The 20,927-nt window shown below is 44.2% G+C and overlaps 2 protein-coding genes across 17 annotated transcripts in view; one reads left to right on the top strand and one right to left on the bottom strand.

Moving 5' to 3' along the window:
• mcf2l2 (MCF.2 cell line derived transforming sequence-like 2) overlaps positions 1–20,927 on the bottom strand; it is a 60,314-nt gene that overhangs the window by 19,903 nt on the left and 19,484 nt on the right. For 13 of the 15 annotated variants that reach the window (XR_008951249.1, XM_057037371.1, XM_057037372.1 and 10 more), the window contains 17 exons: positions 20,811–20,901; positions 20,521–20,640; positions 18,152–18,268; positions 17,931–18,080; positions 17,390–17,514; positions 17,193–17,307; positions 16,884–17,003; positions 16,593–16,784; positions 15,514–15,705; positions 15,265–15,439; positions 15,034–15,137; positions 13,402–13,490; positions 4,868–4,934; positions 4,472–4,587; positions 3,450–3,519; positions 2,545–2,637; positions 57–149 (listed from right to left, as the gene is read on the bottom strand). Coding sequence is in view for 14 of the 15 variants with exons in the window: in XM_057037371.1 (XP_056893351.1) it covers positions 57–149; positions 2,545–2,637; positions 3,450–3,519; positions 4,472–4,587; positions 4,868–4,934; positions 13,402–13,490; positions 15,034–15,137; positions 15,265–15,439; positions 15,514–15,705; positions 16,593–16,784; positions 16,884–17,003; positions 17,193–17,307; positions 17,390–17,514; positions 17,931–18,080; positions 18,152–18,268; positions 20,521–20,640; positions 20,811–20,901 (2,029 nt within the window). In the remaining variant the exon portion in view is untranslated. The remainder of the gene's footprint in view (positions 1–56; positions 150–2,544; positions 2,638–3,449; positions 3,520–4,471; positions 4,588–4,867; positions 4,935–13,401; positions 13,491–15,033; positions 15,138–15,264; positions 15,440–15,513; positions 15,706–16,592; positions 16,785–16,883; positions 17,004–17,192; positions 17,308–17,389; positions 17,515–17,930; positions 18,081–18,151; positions 18,269–20,520; positions 20,641–20,810; positions 20,902–20,927) is intronic. The other 2 variants (XM_057037370.1, XM_057037382.1) reach the window with 1 other exon arrangement.
• b3gnt5a (UDP-GlcNAc:betaGal beta-1,3-N-acetylglucosaminyltransferase 5a) lies at positions 5,389–12,242 on the top strand. 2 transcript variants are annotated; one of them, XM_057037419.1, is made up of 3 exons: positions 5,389–6,865; positions 9,449–9,573; positions 10,642–12,242. In XM_057037419.1, the coding sequence occupies exon 3, from the start codon at positions 10,932–10,934 to the stop codon at positions 12,111–12,113; it is 1,182 nt and encodes a 393-aa protein (XP_056893399.1). In that variant the 5' UTR covers positions 5,389–6,865; positions 9,449–9,573; positions 10,642–10,931; the 3' UTR covers positions 12,114–12,242. The 2 variants fall into 2 exon arrangements, with proteins under 2 accessions (XP_056893399.1, XP_056893400.1); XM_057037420.1 differs by having other exon boundaries at positions 9,410–9,573.

Below are 20,927 nucleotides of genomic sequence, written 5' to 3'. Positions count from 1 at the left end.
AAGGTTTTCAGGTAAGAGCAGAAAGAGAAAGATGGACCTGAAAAGGCCAGTGGTACCTTCAGCATGAGCTGGTATTTGGTGATTCTCTGGACCGGCTTCAGCAGGTATGCATCCAGAGAGAGTTTATGATCCAGTTTCTTCTGGCACTCCTGTGATCACAATCACATCAGCTCCATTAAGTAAATCTCTATTAATCTCGAAGATGAATACTATTCTGATTTATGTTGACCTGAATTAAAGATTGTTGAGAATTGTCTTTATCTTGTTGTTATGTGTTTCACCATATGTTTCTGTCTTCTCTTAGAAGTTAGGCAAGGTAGACTCATTGGTAAATGTAATAAAGAACAGAGACATTCCATTTGCAGGATTGTTGTTTGTTCTATTGTTATCTCAGGAGCCAGTCAGGCAGGGGGTGTCAAACACTCATTGTAAACGGGACATCAGGGGGGTTGATGATCACATTTGCATGAAGAATGGGATCTGGCCACCTGGGAAAACAATGGAAAAGAAGAACTCTACCAACACCAAATGGGACTGGAGGAAGAGGACGAGGTCATCCCAGCAGGGGATCTGGATTGGATTGCATGAACATTGTGAATTTGCATGTGTGTTACTATAAAAGACTGGGCCAAGGGATAGTTAGGTTGTCAGACTTCATGCCCTGACAATTAACTCTGTTGTTGCTAGGGTTATGAACTGGCCCGGAGCTCTGTAATATTTGTATCTCGAATTGGTTCTATTGTCAAATACATTTTGAAATTGGCATTTTTCTTCTTGAAGTCTTCATTCAAAGAACACACGGATTAGCAGTTACAATACGGGAGGTATTGCGATCCAACAATTTGGTGACCCCGACGTGATGAAGACAGAGAAGTCATCTGAGGCAAAGAATTCAACAACGGTCACTTCGGAGGACAACTGACGACAAAGGGATCCCTAATAAAAGGTAAGCAGACACCTTTTTAATCAAAGCTCTGCATATTGGCAATTTCCAAAAATTTGTCATCACTGTCAATTGAAGTGTCCTAGTTATAAATTCCAGATACAACTATAAAAAATATTGAAACGACTGCAGGAATTACGGTTAGAGTCCGGAAGTACTGTTGAAAAGACAGGGAATTACGGTTAGAGTCCGGAAGTACTGTTGAAAAAACAGGGAATTACGGTTAGAGTCCGGAAATACTGTTGAAAAAACAGGGAAGTACTGTTGAAAAAACAGGGAATTACGGTTAGAGTCCAGAAGTACTGTTGAAAAAACAGGGAAGTACTGTTGAGAAAACAGGGAATAGACGGTTAGAGTAAACCGTAACTAGTACAGTGCTGTATTGCTGTATGCAGTGCACTGTATATGAAAAAGATTTGGGTTGGGACTCGGAGCGTAGTTGACGGGACGGACACTCCCGACGCCCGAGATTTGTGTTTTTGTGTGGGTTGGAAAAGTGCCAGAGTGAACGTGAATTAAAAGGCTCTTTGTCCTTGGGAATTAACCCCCAGAGTGGAACCGGATCAAAGACGTTTGATCTAGAAGCTTGTTTCACTGAGGCATTGAGTTGACCGTTGGAGTCATTCACATTCAATCTCACTTGGGAGCATAGTTAAAGATGGAACTGGAGTGTGGTAAAGCGTGTTGGGATCAGGGAGAATGTTCTCCCTATCCTCGGTCTGTGGAAGAACAGTGGAAGTGGACTCTTGATCAGGTGGTGAGTGGCATGAAAGAAGAGGACAGGGAGAGATAATTGGATGCAATAAAAAAGTTGTGGAAGGAAGCTCAGAAGCAAAAGATACTTCCCTCTCCAGAGGTGAAGGTTAACTTAGCTGAAGCATTGTGTAAGTGGGAGTCAGAAATTCATACTATATTACAGGATCATCTTGATAATCCAAAATTAGGGTTTATAGCAGGAAAATCATGGCAAAAACAGGGTAAGGAGTTAGAAGATAAGTGTCAAAGGATACATGTTGTGGCTGTGGCATGTGCAGCGGTGCACTATTTCAGATCTAGGGGGGTCACACGAGTGCCTAATGTCGAGAAGCCTCCATTAGAAGATTTAAATCAGATATTGACACTTAACACCACTCTTTATCCATCATTACCTACTACTACTTCCCCACCCCCATATCAATTGCCAGTTTTGACTATTAACAGTGGTCAGTTAGATGTGGACAGGGATGAAGAACTGCAGGAGTTACGTGAGACAGTGTGGGAACTTTGGAGACAGGTCAGCAGGCTCAAACAGGGACAGGAAGAGGTTGAAGATAACTTGAATGAAAAAATGAATTTAGACAGGAAGCTCAGGTGGTTCGCAACAAACTACATTTAAAAAACAGGATAGTCAGAAATCTACATTAGATATTTTTAAAACACCTAGCAATCAGATAAAACAAGTATCCCTCAGGAGGATTTGCCAGGGCTGACCGCAGGGAGGAGAAGGCAAGATTGATTTATGGCAGTGATAAAGAGGAGAGTGAGAATAAGATAGATACATACAAAACAAGATCAAAGCCTAATTTAAACCGTGTGTGTGTGTGTTTGTGTGTGTGTGTCACCTGAAAGAAGAGGCTGTCTGCACACTGTCTCCAGAGGACTTCAGAACGAGGTTTGTTCTGACAGTACTTCTCGTAGATCTGCAGCTCTTCTTTCTGACAATGAAAGGGTTAATATTTCCTTTTGATCGTAACAGTTCCACAAGTTCTAATAGAAGAACCCAACCTCCATCCATAGAGCAAACCATCAGAGTCTCTTTGATTCAGTGTCTTCTGCTGTGATCCATTAAATATACATACATCTATAAACCCTCAGTCTTGGAGGGGAACCTTTAACCTTTCACAGGAGGCCCAGGTTTCTCTCCTCTCACCACAAGTGTGGCCTGACTGAGGGGTCAACAGAGAGCAACAGAGATCACCACAGCCCCCCCCCTCTTCACCATCTCACTGGTTCCTCCAATCCAATCAATCTAATCCACCATAAGTGCTGCCAGAGAAGGAAGAACCTTCTCTGTTTGTCTGCTGATTTATGTAACGGTGTCATTGTGAGCCTGAACACAACAACCCATTCTTTGAGTCACCTTCCAGAACATGACCTCAACCTCCTCAAAGACTGTCTCTCAGCCTCCAGAGTGCTGAGAGTGGTGGTGCCACTGGGCATCCTTGGCTTGTACTGGTTTGGATATGTTTACATATGTTATTACTGAAGTGGAGGGTGAGTGCTGCAGCAGTCAGATCCAATTTCATAGATTACAGCTGGAGGAGTTTTGATGTGGTTTTATATGGTATTAGTGTTGATGCAGAAAAATTGTTGTTTCTTGAAGACTGTTGGGGAATGTTGAGAACTGTTGAGGACTGTGATCCACACTGTTCACACGTCACCAGTGAGAATGATGTGGGGCGTCACTGGAAGATTCTCTGCTAACCTCCAGAACATCTGTGGTCAACCCACTGTCACGCATACTCACCCTTTTTAAAAAGCATGTTCCCACCATCTCAGGTTTCTCCACACAGTCCTCCAGCTCCCCCAGAAAGGTTCTGAGCAGGAGAAGAAGGAATGCCTGAGCTACAGGATGAAAGCCAAGCAACAGTAACAGTCACCTCTTCTGATTGTTGGGGTTTGCTCTAAACTGCCCATGTTTCACACATGGAGGCTTCTCCAGGATCAAGTTCACCCCAAACAGCAGTTTAAATAAGGCTGTTGTAGAAATGCTGCTTGGATTGTAGAAATTGCTGAAATTCTCTGTTTCTCTTGCATCTTTGTATGCGCAGGTCATTTCTTGTGCACGTACGTGACTCCATGGTGTCATTCCATCCTCAGCACAGGCGTCACATCATGTATCAGCTGATGGTCACTGGGGGACAGCGGGACAGCTCGAAGCAACAGCAGGTCCCCCAGCCATCCGCTTGCTGTCCGAGGTCGTCTAGCTCCCTGGTCTCTGTTCACAGCCATGTGCACACACTATCGAATTCCTACAGCCTCCATGATGCAGTATCCACAATCCCAGTCCATGAGGTGGGTTTCTGGTCTGCAGTGATCCGTGATGTTTCCTCCTGCTTCTTCCTGCTTCATTTCTTCTTCATGTTCCGCTTGACGTCCTTTTCCTCTGTGTGTCTAGTGAATGTTTCTATCATGTCAATTGTCCTACAAGACAGACGGCAACTTGGATATAATGTTGCATCACAACTAGAAAGTGTTCCCATGTGGCCATGAACAGGGACACCTGGAGTGATGTCCTGGAGCTGGTCAACCACCAGCTGGTACACCTCACACCTGGTGATCCCGCAGAGGAAGATGGAAGTGCACCATCGAAGCACGTCAAGTTTGTTTGAGACAAATTAATTTTGTGTCTTTGAGAAAATAAATGAAACACTGCTTAAATTCTCATACACACATTTCCTAGAGCAACAGTAATAGTTTCAGAAGCAGGGAGAGAGAAACATGGATTAGCATAAGAAGCTAATCCAGAAGGGTTCAGAAGCACACTACCTGTTGTGGAAGTCATATATCTCAGGCAGGTTGCCGAAGAGCACGTCTCGTTTGTTCAGCAGGACCAGAGGCACCAGATGGCTCAGCTCAGAGTTGTCCAGCTCAGCAAAATAGCCCTGCCAGAAAGAAAGTCCACCACGAAACATCATCTTCTGTCATTATAAATGTGTCTTAATCAATAATAAAGCAAATGTTTGGGTGATTAAGTTTAGCCAATTCACACAAGTTGAAGTAGCAGGAAGTGCAGAGATTAGCAGAGATAATTCTGTCTTTGTGATCAATTCATACACAGACAACAAGCTTGGAGGTTCAGGTCTAATTGCACGTGTAGCAGAAATCAGTGTTGTGGGTTCGATGGTGATTTATGGCACATTAGTTGTGATGACCACACTGTACCTCGATGATGCTTTGGAGTTCCTCCACATATAACCTCTCTGTTTCTATCAGCTCAGTCAGGATGTGCCTGCAGAGACAAAAGAACTTCCACAGTCACCATCATGTTGTGGGAGCAGGTGTCAAGTGTGACGTGATCTTTGTTCACACGAGACCAGCCATCCACACTGTCCCCTGCTGCTGAACCACTGAAGTAAAGACTTGAAGACAGCAGCGAGGACACTTCGAGTCAGTGTTGGGATGACACTAATGACAAGGGGATTTCAGCTCACCCAAGAAGAACTGTGGCTGCAACCCTCTGACTAACACCTAGCTGGAGAGGGGCAGCACCTCTGCTGAGGGAAACGTTGGCCTCTGCAGAAGTGAAGCTCCCCACGTGCTCACGAACGCATGTTTGATCTCTTTGTTAGGCAGGAAAGGATCATTCTCATGTTTGACCTCAGTAAATTATCTCATCAGGTTCCAGTAAAGGAACCTTTGCAGCCAAGTCTATGGATCATAAAGCATCACAAACCACAGCTTGTTGATGCGTCCTGACCCAACAGACGCTAGTGAGCACAGTCAGAACATGTTTGGTTGGACATTGGGACAGACTCGTAAAATATTCACTCACTCACTTTCTACCGCTTGTTCCTCCACTGAGGGTCGCGGGGGGACTGGAGTCTATCTCAGCACAATGGGCGGAGGCAGGGTACACCCTGAACTGGACGCCAGTCAATCGCAGGGCTAACACATATAGACAAACAACCATTCTCTCTCACACTCACACCTACGGGCAATTTAGAGTTTCCAATTAGCCTAATCCCCAATCATGCATGTCTTTGGACTGTGGGAGGAAGCCGGAGTACCCGGAGAGAACCCACGCAGGCACAGGGAGAACATGCAAACTCCACACAGAAAGTCTGCAGCCTCAGTCCCAACCAGGGATCGAACCCGGGGCCTTCTTGATGTGAGCCAACAGTGCTAACCACCACAACACCGTGCCGCCCTCGTAAAATAATTAACTTTAGAATTCCAAAAAAAGTCCATGTACAAACACACTACTTGCTCATACTTAAGCATCAAATCACAAAGGTTCTGAAAGGCTGTTTAATCCAGTGATATACAAACTAGCCTGAACCTCATCTTATTAGCACAAAACACTCCTGGAAAGGAAGAGAAGCATTCCCGGGTTGTCACTAAACCCCTGTCAGACATGAAGATGAATGCCTAGACGCCTCCCTGGTGAGGTGTTCAGGCCATATCCCTCCGGTAGGAGACTCCCGGGAAGACCCAGGACACGTTGGAGAGACTATGACTCTCGACTGGCCTGGGAACGCCTGGGGATCCCTCCGGATGAGCTGGAAGAGGTAGCTGGGGAGAGGGAAGTCTGGGCTTCTCTTCTTAGGCTGCTGCCCCCGCGACCCAACCCCGGATAAGCGGTAGAGGATGGAAGGATGGATGGATGGATGGATGGAACTTTCAAGATGGTGGTCATTCAGCCTCTTGGAGAGGCTGAGAAGCAGAGGGTTGCTGGTTTAAGCCCTGGTGGGGACAAAATTTGGGAGGTGTTCTAATAGCAGTAGTAGCTAGGCTAGAGTCCAGCTTCCTCCCATTGGCTCTGAAAGAGTGACGGCGAGAACTTTTAAGGATCTGGCACTTTCCAAAAAATGTTTCTAAAAACTAATACGGTAATAGATTATGTCCAATATTCTTTAAGGATTATTAATTCTTCTACTTCTTGCTTCTAAGTAATAGTAATCTGATCCAAAGATGACAAAGAAAAAAATCTCTTTCCTTCTGGCTGGACAGCAACCATCTGTAAAAGAGAGACAGGAATGAGGGACGAGTCTTTCTGGGACGGGTGGCTCCTCCCACTGTGAGATAGCCCATCCCACTATATGTGTGTCTCACGCAGCAGGACCTTCAGCCAGGACAGAATGCTTCTGAAACCAACCCTGTCAAATCGACTTCTACATCTGTAGCGTCACCTACAAGTGGACGGGACGACTACATGAGCCAGTAAGTGGACCGCGCTGTCTTTACTCCTCTAAAGTGAGCTGGTCCTGTTTTTAGGTGGCTGAAAGCAGCAGCACTCCGAGCAGCTCTCTCACATGAGTCAGGATGAAGTGAAATGAGTAAATAGTTCCAGATGGCAGGCTGGCTTCACCAGAGACAGAGTTGTGTTACTTGTGAAAATGAATTAGGTTCAGACAGAACAGCCAGACTGAAGAACAGAGCCCTAAAACGGTCTGTCACCGTCTTCTGTCACAAGCCTGCCATCACAGCCCAGATGATTAAATATCAGATAAAGACGGTTGTGTCGCCCAACAAGCTAAAGTGTCTGGAGTTCATTTTACATGTGTCATGTGAGAACAATCGCCTCTTTCTTAAACCGTGGAAACAAAAAAAAATCAGATTTTGCTTAAAATTTGAATAGAAAAGAAGCTGATTGAAGTAACACGTGGCCAAAAGTCTGCTGCGGCCATCGTGACTGCCCACAGCTCATCTTAGCCTTCCCATCCACACTAACACAAATGTTGGTGGGTGCTAACAGGGCTGGAGGAGAGCAGAAGAAAGAATGCATGTGATACTGATAGAAAAACAGCATCAAACCACAAGTGCAGCAAAACCACTGAAGTAATTAGTGCTGCTCTGACCTTAATGTTGCCTTTAACGGACAAGAAACAGCCAAAACAGAGAGCAAACATTTACGGTTGATGAGAAAAGACAGGAGATGGTGAAGAAGTTCATCATGGAGTTATTCAGCTCTTCCAAACTTCTCGCTCCTGGTTGTTTCTTCAGAATGAAGATCATCACACAGAAAAATAAAAGAGGAAGAAATAAATTATTCATAATAGTCCTGTGGGTTACTGACACATTAGGACTGGATTTACTTTAATGAATGGATGGATGGATGGATGGATGGATGGATGGATGGATGGATGGTGGACAGACGGATGGACGGACGGATGGATGGACAGATGGATGGATGGATGGTGGACACACGGATGGACGGACGGACGGACGGATGGATGGATGGATGGATGGATGGATGGATGGATGGATGGATGATGGATGGATGGATGGATTTCCAATACACAATTAGTGAACAGCACAAGCTATCCAAGTGTCTGAAAACCATGTTTTTAGCATAGTTACTGTTGCTAGGGGGCCTTCTCCTGTTAGTCGGACAAACATCAAATTGATGTTAGACATTAATTGCAGTATTGAAAATATATATTTGGGGATAGTGATGGACAGGAACCCCAGAGTGTTGTCTATAGTGAAGGTCTTGCATATAAGAGCATGAAACCATCAAAAGTGCAGTGTCATTTGGAAATTACATAGAAAGACAAGCGGGCGGAGTTTGTCCAGTTGTCACCATCCTCCTCAGCTTTAGTTCAGGTTCATTTGTGTGCTCTGCCACACGCTTTGCTCAATACAGTGAGTATAATTATGTTAAAGACTAAATTTGCTTGGGCTGAACCCTCTAAAGGTGGATCAGAACTTCAGGACCATGGTAAATGTGGGTCCCACAGTCAGACCAGTTGAGAACCGCTGGACTAGATGACAGTAAACTGTTTTTGTGGTAACAACTGTGTTTACCAGACAATGGTTCTGTCAAATAGGACAGGGGAAAACGTGCACACTGGGAGGGAGACATGCACACGGGGAGGTTCTCTGCTCTGAGAACAGTGAAAAGTGGTCTCTTTTGATTAGATTTAAAAATCCTCACTTGTAAGGGGAGGGGGATGTGTCAACACTGACATGCTTGTCCTTAAACTGAATCTGTCCCTCATCCAGCTTGTGGTATGGACATTACAGTCAGACTGGGTGTTGACACGTGCACTTTCTGCCTCATTGCTTTTGTTTGGTGGCCAGTGAGACCATGCTGGCCTCTACTGGTCTCAAGGGTTAGAGGTTTGCTCCTCTGCAGTGGAGACACACTGGGGCAATGACGGTGTGATGACAGAGACAAGACCTTCCTGACCTCTTTACTAACCACGACTAACTACCGTCTGTTGTTACAGGAAGAAGTTACATTTGGGGTTTCTCCTTTTTTAGGGCCTTACATCCACAGCCAGACTGTGGATCTTTTCATGTCATGTTTAGTCACAAGACCTCTGAATGAGGAGTTTTGTCCATGTGTTGTCAGAGATGTCCATTGTTGTGTGACCACCAGTGTGCAACCAGTATGCTGCAGTGGAAATATGTGTTTAAGCTATTGTAAAGCAGCGTTATACAGAGGTCAGCTTGAGCCCTGCTCTGTTAGGCTAAAGCCTCTCTATTATTGCTGCTTCTGCTGGGTGGACACTTGCATTCACAGTGTCCTCAGTTAAAGACAGACATGGCCAGGCTATCATTGGCCCTCTTTATTTTATTGGTAAAGATTATTTAATATCTCCTCTCCTGAAGTTGCCATTTTAGCCATGCAGAAACATATTTTCCAAAGTGAAAACCACAAATGTTGCCTATATTGTCGATTAACATGATGTAGCAAATATGTAGATCATAAAAGTGATCATTTATTCATGGGTTGTAAATATTTACATTTTTCTGCAGCTGCTAGTGATCAAATGACATGGGATTATCCTCCAACAGCATTCCTGGAACCTTGACTGAGCAACCGTCTATTGTAGCGCCCCCGGTGTGGTCGGCTTAGTGGATCCAGGAACAACCAGTGGTGTGCAGCGTTGGGTCCACCTCAGCACCTGGGCTGAAGCCAAGTGAGTACGACAATAGTCACTGTCAAACCGGACTTTCCAGAAACATGGTGAGAGGTAGCAAAGCTCTATCTAATATGGATACATGACTCAGCTTTGGACACAGTGCAGTTATGAGCTGCTTAGCATCTGATGGCTGGACCACTAAGCTAACTCCATCTCTGAGGCTGATCATGAGGCTAAACCATGGATGGAGGAATGGATCGTGAGAAGTCAACTTTTCTGAGTGAGAAATCCCGACAAGTTTAGGTCCAGTGATGCAACCAGCAAGCCGGACACGTCTGCCCCCCCACAGGAATCCTGATGGTCCACAGCCTGCAGGGTCCTTGAACTTCAAAGGAAAAGGTCAAGAGGCTTTGATCACAAAGCCCCGGCCACACCATATAACTGCTGCAACAATCCTGTAGCTACTCTTTACACCCTCTCTGTATGCTACGCTGCACGTTGGATACTGACCTTGAGATTATTAGCTCTGTACCTTGTAGCACTTTCAGCTTCCTGCCCAACCTCAGAGTTGTGAGTAAAATATATAAAACTTATCTTATTCATTGATCAGTTCCGATCAATCAGTTCATTTCAGATCTTATTGACCAGACCAATTCAGATGTCTCACGAAGCACCTCAATTTTCGAACCAGACTCATCGTCCACAATCTCCCTCCTCAACTATCGACCCTTCCTGTTGCCCCCAATTCGCCATGGCCAGCATGTTACATGACTGTCCAGCCTAATGTATCATCAGCAGCTACACTTATAAATGCATTTCCCCCCATTTTGACAGTTGGTATCTGTGATCTTCTGTGGGAAGGGCCACACATAGTGGTGAACTGTCTCCATCTTGAAGTATCGCAGCCCATTGTTCATTGTGAAAAACTTGACTAGCCAAGTGTTTCGCATTGCAAACGACCAAACACATTAAGAGAAACAGGCTAAATCCATTAGCATCTTGGCACAGACCAAACATAACCGTCTGAGATTGAATTTGGTTTCCTTTGGAGTGATTGTTTTTGTGATTCAGGACTTTCATGGGAAACTACCAAATGTGACCAAATCTATTTTGTTGTTTCTTCAGCTTCTGCACGTTACTGCAGAAGAGGCAATAGACCCCGGAGCTGTGTTCAGTCTCATCACTATGTGGGAGAGGAGACTCTGCCACTCAGCAAGGAGGAAGGTTAGTTACGCAGCATCAGGACTGCTGAAGAACTTGACAAAGTCTTACTGGACTTGATAATTGATTTATTTATTTTTAAGTAAATTTTTAAAGGAGCAGGAGTGCAGTTAATGGAAGCTAGAATCACACACCTAAGAGAACTGGAGGCAGACCCAGAGGATCCATTCTGCATTAGCTTCAGAGATTAGCAGATGTTAGCATTCATCACAATGTTCGTGAACTTTCGTCGTATTCGAAAGTGCCAGTGTGTGCAGCTGGTGACCACAGGTCTGCTGCTTTGTGTACTAATGGTCTCGTGGGAGGAGATTGACCACCACGTGGTCAGCCACATCAGGTCCTACACATATCGCTACCTGGTCAACAGCTATGACTTCGGCTCGGCCCTCACTGTTGCCTCCAGCAAGCACCGAGGGAGGGATGGTTCTGTGATGATGAGCTATCCATACCTTATAAACCATCCAGACAAATGTGGTGACAGAAGCGGTGAAAGTCCCCTCAAAATACTCCTGCTGCTGTTTGTTAAGTCATCCCCGGAGAATATTGAGCAACGCCAGGCCATTAGGGACACGTGGGGGAATGAAAGTTTTGCCCGGTCAGAGTTGGGAGCCAATATAAGGATGCTGTTTGCTCTCGGCGTACACCCAGATGTTAGACGTGGAGCTGCCATCCAGAGAGCGCTGCTTCAGGAGGACCAAGTATATGGAGACCTGATCCAGCAGGACTTTATGGACACCTTTCACAACCTCACAACCAAATTGATTCTGCAGTTCCACTGGGGCCAACAGTACTGCCCCCAGGCACAGTTCTTCATGTCTGCAGATGATGACATCTTCATCCACCTGCCCAATTTGGTCAACTACCTGCACACACAATCAGGGGCCAGAGATGTGTGGGTAGGCCATGTGCACAAAGGAGCCCCCCCAGTTCGCCATAAGAAGAGCAAGTACCACGTTCCTGCGGTGCTGTACCCGTGGCCCTCCTACCCAGACTACACTGCTGGATCTGGGTACGTGGTGTCGGCCGATGTGGCCGCTAAGATATATCAGGCGACTTTGGCACTGAATTCGTCCATGTACATTGATGACGTGTTCATGGGGATTTGTGCACATTTTGTAGGCGTGTCCCCACAGGACCATGTGTTCTTTGCCGGAGAAGGCAAGGCTCCATATCACCCCTGCATTTATGGACGCATGATCACATCACACGGACATACCACAGATGTGCGTTTCCTGTGGCAAGTGGCAATAGACCCCACAGTAAACTACAGTTCCAGGGGATTTGTGGACAGTCTGTACTGTACAGCAGTGAGAGTAATGCTACTGTGTTGGCCACACTACCAAAACACATATCCATGTATGGCTGCTTTTAGCTGATTGTTCAAAGCTTTACTGGATCACGAAATAAGACCAAAACAAACATGGGTTTCTTCTACAAAGTAAACACTAATGTGGTGATTGTGAGTCAGGTGGAGTAAATAAAGGGCAAAAGCTGTCAGAGATGCATTCAGCTGTGTCATCATTTTATATGTACAGTGCTGTCACTCAGGGAACAGATCTCAAATGGAGATCCATCACAATAAGGAAGCTTTTGTCTTCACTGTGGATCATGTTGGTCACGATGCTTTATGGGGGTTAAATGACATTATTATGCATCGAAATCTGTTTCTGAACTCGGTGCAACACGAAGCTCCTTCACAGGATTCAACCAGCTCCGTTTCTCTCCAACACCATGCTGGATGAAGATAAGTGAAGCAAGAATAACAATAATGATGATGCATTCAGTGCCTGCCACACTTGGGAGTGCTGCAAATCAGCTTGCGCATTTATGGAAAAAAGTAAGAAATATATATATATAAGGCTGTGAACATGAATGAGTTTGTGTATGGGAGTCAGAGACAGCCTTACTGAGACACTCTGAAGGTATGAGTACAAAAATCCTTTCATAAACGCATAACTTGCACGGTTCCACTCAGTCTTGTTCAGGGTCAGGGCTTGGCAGCTACGTGGGGAGTTCCCCTCCAGACCGTGAAGTGCAGAGCTGATATTACTGCTCCTAAAAACGGGAGCTTTACAGCATTTTGCAAGAATAAACAGACAGACGCGCCAGGGGAGGCTATAGTCCAGTGGAAAAAACTCGCTATCACTCGTAGAAGATCCCAGTGGGGAGTTTGAGCAGATAGGGCAGTTGTTCATCACGGACTGAATGCTGTTTCAGGCAGTAATGTTAGCAGATCATTTCTGTGTTGTGGCTACATTAGTTCAAACAAGTCTGGATTACACCAATCACTTTATCACACGTGAATATTTACAGAATTAATAAAAAAGCACGGTAGCACAGAAGCCAGGTTAGCATCAGACTTTGTCTGGTGTCTTCAGCCCCCCGACAGTGATACATTACAGGGATCGAAGAACCAGAGCCCACAGGAGCTCCTCAGGCTTCACCTCATACACAGAAATGTCCTCTCTGTGGGCCCTTCCCATGCAGCACTGGCTAAATTTAAACACAAATTCCACAGAAGAGTCTTATGTCACAGTTTATACTCACACACAGATGTTAGCTGTTCAGGGAGCTGTAAATGCTTGCAGCACGCTCACGACAACACCCCCCTCCCCCCGGCTCAGGCTCAAGGAACTGTCTGGTGGCCATATTGTGTGTCCTTACCTCCGTCTGTTAGACAGACTCTCCTCCGTCTCATTGTTCACAACCATATGGGTGGAGCCTCCCTGGCTCTCCTCATGCATCACTTCAATCTATGGGACACAGATGCGCACTTGGTCATCAGGCAGCGGCTTCCTCAGACATTTATGGGTTAAATATGGTACTGTCTCTCTGCCTAGCTTCACTACTTTTAGTTGTGGATTTAACCCATCACGATATCATTAGGTTCAGCTCTTTTCATACAATAAAGTTATGGTTTTAAAAAAAGAGGTGACGAAAAAAAATGTACTGGTAAGTTCCTAAAAGAAAGAGTAAACAACCTTTCACCTTTCACGGTTGGTCTGTTTAATGTAAACACCACATTTCATCCTAAAGAGAACAGACTATTTCTAGCACGTACCTTCTACTGGACATGAATTAGAGGACAGACCAGAGGTCACTGGCAGAGGGTGACCCTCAGCCCAATGACCTCTGGTCTGTCCTCTAATTCATGTCCGGTAGAAGGTCCGTGCTAGAGGACAGACCAGAGGTCATTGGGAGAGGGTGAACCTCAGCCCCCTGCTGTGGTTGATAGTTATTAGTTGATTGTGGATGGACTAAAATGTGCTACATTGCTCGGCCTTCAGGGAATTTGGTGCCCAGTAGTCGACTTGTGACTGTTGTGATGGTACGTAGTGTGATTTCTTCCTTAATATTTGAATCCCTTCATACTAACTGTGTGTAACGGATGAGAGTCAGAGTCCTAACTGAATGATATGCAATGTCAAGTTCAGCTCTTCTAGTCTAGCGCAAACAAAACTAAAGGAACGCTTCCTTAAGCTGCACGGAGATGGGGAACAAGAACACGACGCTTGCTGAATTCAAGGCGAAGAGAGCCAGATTCGATGAAAAAGCCACTCTGCCTGGTCTCAACAAACGGATCCTCACAGCATCGTACAAAGTTGCTCAACCAATTGCATGTTTTTGTGGGAAAATCATGTTTTGCTAGTTTCGTTCTTTGAAGACAGTGTTATAGCACTGTTCATTTTGTGCACCAGTAAAACATACCCATGTCTAAATTTAGAAAAAAATCAAATTTTATTTTTCAATACATAAGGGTTTGGTGAATGCGCATATGAAACCGGTGGGGTTCAGTACCTGCAGCAAGGTTAAGAACCACTGCTCTATTGCTACTAATGTCAAGAACTTTACACAACTGTGAGACTGTGAAGTCAAAACCAGGGCACTCATGCACCACATTTACAGAGAAATACAGAGATATTACCACACAGGGTTGATGTGGAGATTACAGCATTTCAAAGTGAAAGAAAGAAAGTTTACTGGACCAACACATACGTCACAGTCAATAAATGGTGAGTGTCAACCACCAGGTGGCGCTATTATCCGTCATTCTGGGTGGTCAATTGCTCAAAGTAAAATATTTATGCATCATTTGGTTGAACTAGTTGAAATTGGAACAAGTCCTTTTTCTTGTTGCTGAGCCCAAACTGTATGAGAGCAGCCTGAGCTGGTGGTGGTTAGTCCTCCCACTCTACTCTACAAATGACAGGCAGTGGTCTTAACAGGACTACAGGAAACACTTTAGTACCTGTGAAACCTGATCTGAACGCCACTGAAAGGAAATACCATTAGTACCTTGATGCCTGCTTTGGCTTTGCGTGTACTCTTCTTTTTGTTAGGATCCACTTCAGCGGGTTGCTTGCCGCCATTTGAGTTATCAGACGCTCTACGAGCCAAAGCTGGAAGGAAGCCGACAGACAGCGTGAAACAGAAGAAGCCTGTCCACTACACATTGCTGCTACACATAAATGCTGATGGTGACACAGCAAAGTGGCGCAGCAATCAGTTGGACCGTGTCACACTCACGCTGTTGTCGCAGGGGGGTCTTCGCTGAGGGCTGCCTGGGGGATGATTCGGGTCGTGGGGCCACATGCTGGACGGGCCTTGTCTGTTTTGCAGACAGCCTCTTGAGACTGATGTGGCGCTTCTCAAACATCTCCTGGACATCCTCCAGGCGCTTCAGGGCCTTTAGTACGCTGGCCTGCAGACACACAGATCACTGCTGACCCTCCTCCTCATCACAGTTGCTTTCCCAATCACCTCCTCACGAGATACCTTGATGTCCTCAGACAGAACAACTTCATACTGGTTATGGAGGTTCCTCAGGTCATTTAGCTGGTTCTTTTCTGCCGACTCTAGGAAGCACTCGATGTCAGTTAATGCTGACTCCGCCCCTTCCTGTGATTGACACTTATCCACAGCCTGAGAAGCTAGCAGATAAATACCAGACTCACACCACTGGTTCACCTGTATACAGGGGAAAATGGGATACTTCAATAGAAGATAAAAAGTTAAAAGAAGAAAATGATTTTCAAGAGTGTCTCATTTCGCACTACTGCTAAGTTACCACACAGGTTTAGTTGTCTTTTTCACACTCAACTGTAAGCTGTGATCTTATCAACTCTGTGACATTAAAACTGGGCATAATCATACAAATACAACTAATTCACCTCAAACTGAAATAGTAAAAGTGTGAAAACTAGCACAGATGTGGCATAGCATATATTAGGATGGGTTGGGCTGAGTCATGATAACACCAGCATCTGGTGGTGTCAGACCCTGTGATTGGTCCCTAATAAGAATGTTCTGCACTGTGTTCAAATACTGTTTGTGTCTTTGGGTCAGATATTGTTGGAAGATGACTCCTCACTCATCTTCCCTGACCATGTCCCATCTGTGTTGTGCTGCCACACTTGTTAACAATTAACATTAAGATTAAGATTAAGATGAACTTTATTCATCCCCGTGGGGAAATTGAATTATAGTAGCAGCGTATGCAGAGTAAAGAGACAGAAAAAAAAAAAAAAAAAATACAGATAAGATTAGAATGTTATAAGCATATATACAGCATATATTATAAGCATATATATATAATATATACATAATATAATATATACATATTATAGGCATTATAAGCATAAACAAGTATAGAAAACACTACAAAAGTTTAAAGAAGAACAATTAAGTTAGGGAGCTGCTACTACTGGCTGCCGCCTGAGACAGCGCCATTTTGCAAAATATTAATGCAAAATATAATTAACATGTTGACCCGACGTTAGAGGTGAAGCAAAGTGTGATTTAAACAATCTGCCTGACAGGAAAGAACAGGACAAGTACACCCATCTTCACCACACCTTAGTGATTCCCGTGTGGATTTGCAACGATTTGCCCAGAATGTCTTTTTTTTTCTTGGCTTCATTGCTGAAGTTGTCACAGACTCTGCGAAGCTCAATACACTTGGGTCTGATAGAATCTACAGCATAGTGGTTGCTCTGGATCAGCTGGTCCCCGTGCAGAGCTTGGAGTTGGGCCTTTTCTACTGTGGGCTAGAGGAAACAAATGGTCATTAAAATAATTTTGTTGTTTCCAAAGTCTTGGTGTCCTAGACTTTCAGTTATCATCAAATATGTGAAATGTGGACCAACCTGAGCCTTCTCCTCCAATGATTTGAGCTCCTTCAGCAGGTATTCCACTCTGGCCACACAATCTCCAATGTCTGACAGGCTGACCAGGCTGTCCATCAGACTGTCCAGAGGCATTTTAACCTTGGCAAAGAGGGGAAAGTCAAAGACATCATTTATGCTTCAGTTGCATTCTCTTAAGTCAAATATGGTTTTTACCTCCATCCTGTTACTGTAAGTGACAACATGAGTTTTGACAGTAAAGGCTGATTCCAGATGTTTCCATTTAGTAGCAGGCTGAGCAAATCAGACAGATGTGTGGATTGAACTTACATCTCTGAAGTCCTGTTCAAAGTGGCGGAGCTGCAGGCACTGCTCCAGTTTCAGCTGGTGCTTGGACCAGAACTGTTCAAACGCATTCTCTGTCTCGTCCAACTGAGCCAGGAGCCTGAATCCCACAGCAGGGGTGTGTCAGAAGCCGCAGGACCTGCAGCGCGGCAAGCTCTTCATGGTCAGACTGAGGAACTAACCTCTCCACGGTGGTTTGGTTCTCCATTTCATCAGGACTTAGCTTGTGGTTTTGAGACTTGGCGGCCTGCTCCCTGATGCAGCTCAACAGGGTGGTGCCCTGTTTCAGCCCGAGCTTCAGCTCCTCCTGGTGCACATAGAAACAAACAAAAATGTTCACGTCACCCACCAGGCAGTTTCAAACAGACCGCAGGTGAGTGATTTTCTAAGCCACACATAAAGAACACGGACTAGTTTGCCGGGTCTTTCATTCTTTAGTTTTGGAGAATCTAACAATTTGGATTAGGTTGATCGTGAGGGGCACTGTTTCATCAGAAGGCTGCTGGCAGTCGGAGGAGCACTAAATAAAGGTTATTTTTTAACTAAACTTGATTAACTTGGCTGTGCTTAGTGTTGAATCCCATCTTTATTCTAACTTGACAGGAAAATTTACACAGCTGATCTTAGCAAGCTTACTTCATGCCAGGGGGAGACCAATTTCTTCCACACATTCATAGCATTCACACGTGCTTACTGGATGTGATGTTAACAAGGATGAATCACCTTAAGGTTGTTGTGCTTGACTGTGTGGGTCACCAGAAGATCTTTGGTGCACTGGATATCATTAGGCAGCTCAGTCTCTGCCAGGTCTGTTCCAAACTTCTGTAACAGCTGGGCTGTGGTTTTTACTGTCACAGCAAAGTTCTCTATGGCCTGAGGGAGAACACCATTGTGAGTCCACCAGCACTGAATCTCAAGTGGAAGTAGGCAGCACTCAAACTCACTGTACGGTGGTGTATCCACTGACTGTGGCAGTACTCCAGGCTTCCTCCCAACTCTCCAGTCAGCTGGCCTTTGTCCACATACCCATGAAGGTCTGACAGAGAGTTCAGCATCACAATCTGTAAAACAGTTGACAGCAGTCACCCTCCTCATTTCCCACATGGCTGATCAGAGACATTATCCTTCTGGGCATCAGCCAGTCAGTCAGAAATGCTACCACTGTATGTTTACAGAGGATGAAGTTTGCAGAGTCTCATAGAAGAACTGTTGATGTCTCCTTCCAGAAATTAACAGGATTGTGACCTGTCATTATAGGTTTAAGATCAGGGTTAGTGACCATCCCGTCAAGCTCAGAGTTAGTGACATTCTGTCTTGTTAGGGTTAAGTTTAGGGTTGGGGACCTTCCATCAGGTCATGGTTAGGGACCTCCGTCATGTTAGTGTAACCCAGGTTACTAAACCTTAAATAATAGCTCAATTGTTAGAATAAATAAATTCATATTTTATTGCAAAAAATAAATAAATAGGAGCTCAATTAAAATGATCCTACGGAGAAGGGATAGGCAATATTTTTGATTTAAAAAATCTTAAATATGGTAATAAGTAGGTAAAATCAATCCACACAGGTTTGTTTTTAACAAGTCTGTTAAAAAGGGCATTTTGTTTTCATTAAATGTGGTGAATGTGCCTTTGTGGAAGTAGAATAAAAGATGTGCAAGATCCAGGTGACACGAGGAGTTCACGTGATATAATTGACCAATTAGGGTCAGGGTGTACACGTCTTGGCACGTGCGGGGTTTTTTTCTCTCTCTCGCGCGCTACCGGACCGACATCAAGATGGCCGCCTGCTAACTTTTTGCTGCAGATACGATTGTTTTTTGTCTAAGAGGGCAAGATAATTCACTAATTTTCATTACTGTGGTTTTTGGTGTGGAGAGCGAAACTTTCTTTTTGCCGTGGTTTCATTAGTGGACCGTGTATTCTGCCAAAGAAGCAAGAGAACCTGGACCTGGACGGGTGAGAGCCGTGTTATCTGCAGTTGTGCCAGTGTGTATGTGTATTTAATGGGTGAGCCGCTGGTGAGTAAACTTCGCTGATATTATATATTACATTTTAAATCTGTTAAAATGTGCATATGGTAAGTTGATAGAGTAAAGAGGCGTTCATTTCATGTATATTGTGTTTAAAAGAAAATTGTTTATATTAAACTATTTTATTTACATTACCCTTACTCTGTTTTTATTTGTGAGAGTGAGTGGCGTTAAAAGAAAGGAAATAGTAACAGAAGAGTTGAGATTCAGTCAATTTGTTTAATATTAATGTTGAGAAATGTGTTCAGATAATTTGATGTACGGTAAGGATAGTTGTAAGGAAAATTGGAAGCCAAGGTTGTGATGTATGTGGATATATATGTGTGTTTCTGTTCTTCTGAATGAGTCCTGAGTTCAAGGCCTGCAAGAAGATTTAGTCTACTGGGATTTCTCCTGTTCTGTAGAGGTAGAGGGGAGATTCAGTGTTCATGGCAAGCCACCCAAGAGAGACTGTGATTTGGGAACCATCTGAGGATTTATTTCTTTCTTTATTCACTCTATCGCTGTTTAATGTTTATGTGTGTATTGGCATTTCAGTCTTTTCCCATTTAAGCAATACAATATAAGCAAACTTAACCTTGGTTGTGTGAATCCTTTACTCTCCACTCAATGCACATTGCTGATACCCCTTTCTCCTGTAGCAAATCTAGACTTTTGACCCACTGGCCCACAAAATAATTTATATATTGAAGAACATATCTGTATCTCCCAGTTATTACCATTGTGGTGAGGGCTGAGGCTGGTTACATTAGGGACAGGGTTAAGTTCAGGCTTAGGGTCAGAGTTAAGCACCTTCTGTTATATTTGACCTATAATTGGAGACCTACTGTCTTCTGAAGCTAAAGCTCATTGATGAGGGGCAGATCTTGTATACCCTAAACCCATTGTTATTGTTTCTTTGTACTTTCTTCCACTGGGCACAATTGTTATCAGTACAGAATCAGTTTCCATGCCTGAACACTGATGGAGCCATACCAGAGAACATGCAACATTATCCATTTCGTCCAGCATTTTAAATTGTATTTTGGAATGGAGTTCAATGTCTTCTAGGCCATTTATCATCTTGTCACATTTCATGTCTTTTTACTGTCTTTCATTTTAAACTTTTATCTGTTGTGTTATTTTCATATACCGGTATATGTGTTTACTTTACTGTCGTTATTGTGTTGCTTTTATATGTGAAGAACTTTGGTGCCCAATGTGGATTTTGTAACACAGTAAAAATAAGCAATGACTGACTCAGTTGTTGCTCTTTTTATCATTGTACTGAAGCATGCTTACCGGTACCTTCATTTTAAAATCATCCCTGTGCAGCTTGATTCCGATGTCTGCGATAGCTTTTTGAAAGAACCTGGATGGTCTCAGCACCAACACCAGCTGCAGGTTCCCTGGAAATGTCCCCTACACAAAAGTAGCATAAACTAAATACACTAAGTCACATACTTAAGTATTTTATCTTTGTTGAACTTTCTCCACCACACATGAAACCAAATTATATGAAATGTTTTTGGATATTCAAATTAATTATGAATTCAGGGTTGGGGTTGCATTTACAGTTTTACACAACTCACAGCAATCTTGGACAGGGAGGCTTTCACTGAGCTCCATTTGTCCTTCCGCCGGTCAATGATGATGATGAACCCGATGCTTGCAGCATCCAGACTGCAGACACAAGACATCCACACTGA

This window comes from Takifugu flavidus, chromosome 7 (genome assembly GCF_003711565.1).
Source record: "Takifugu flavidus isolate HTHZ2018 chromosome 7, ASM371156v2, whole genome shotgun sequence".
In the NCBI taxonomy this organism is placed as follows: Eukaryota; Metazoa; Chordata; class Actinopteri; order Tetraodontiformes; family Tetraodontidae; genus Takifugu; species Takifugu flavidus.
Note: the sequence above shows the minus strand (reverse complement) of the source record. Positions and strands in the feature narration are given on the sequence as shown.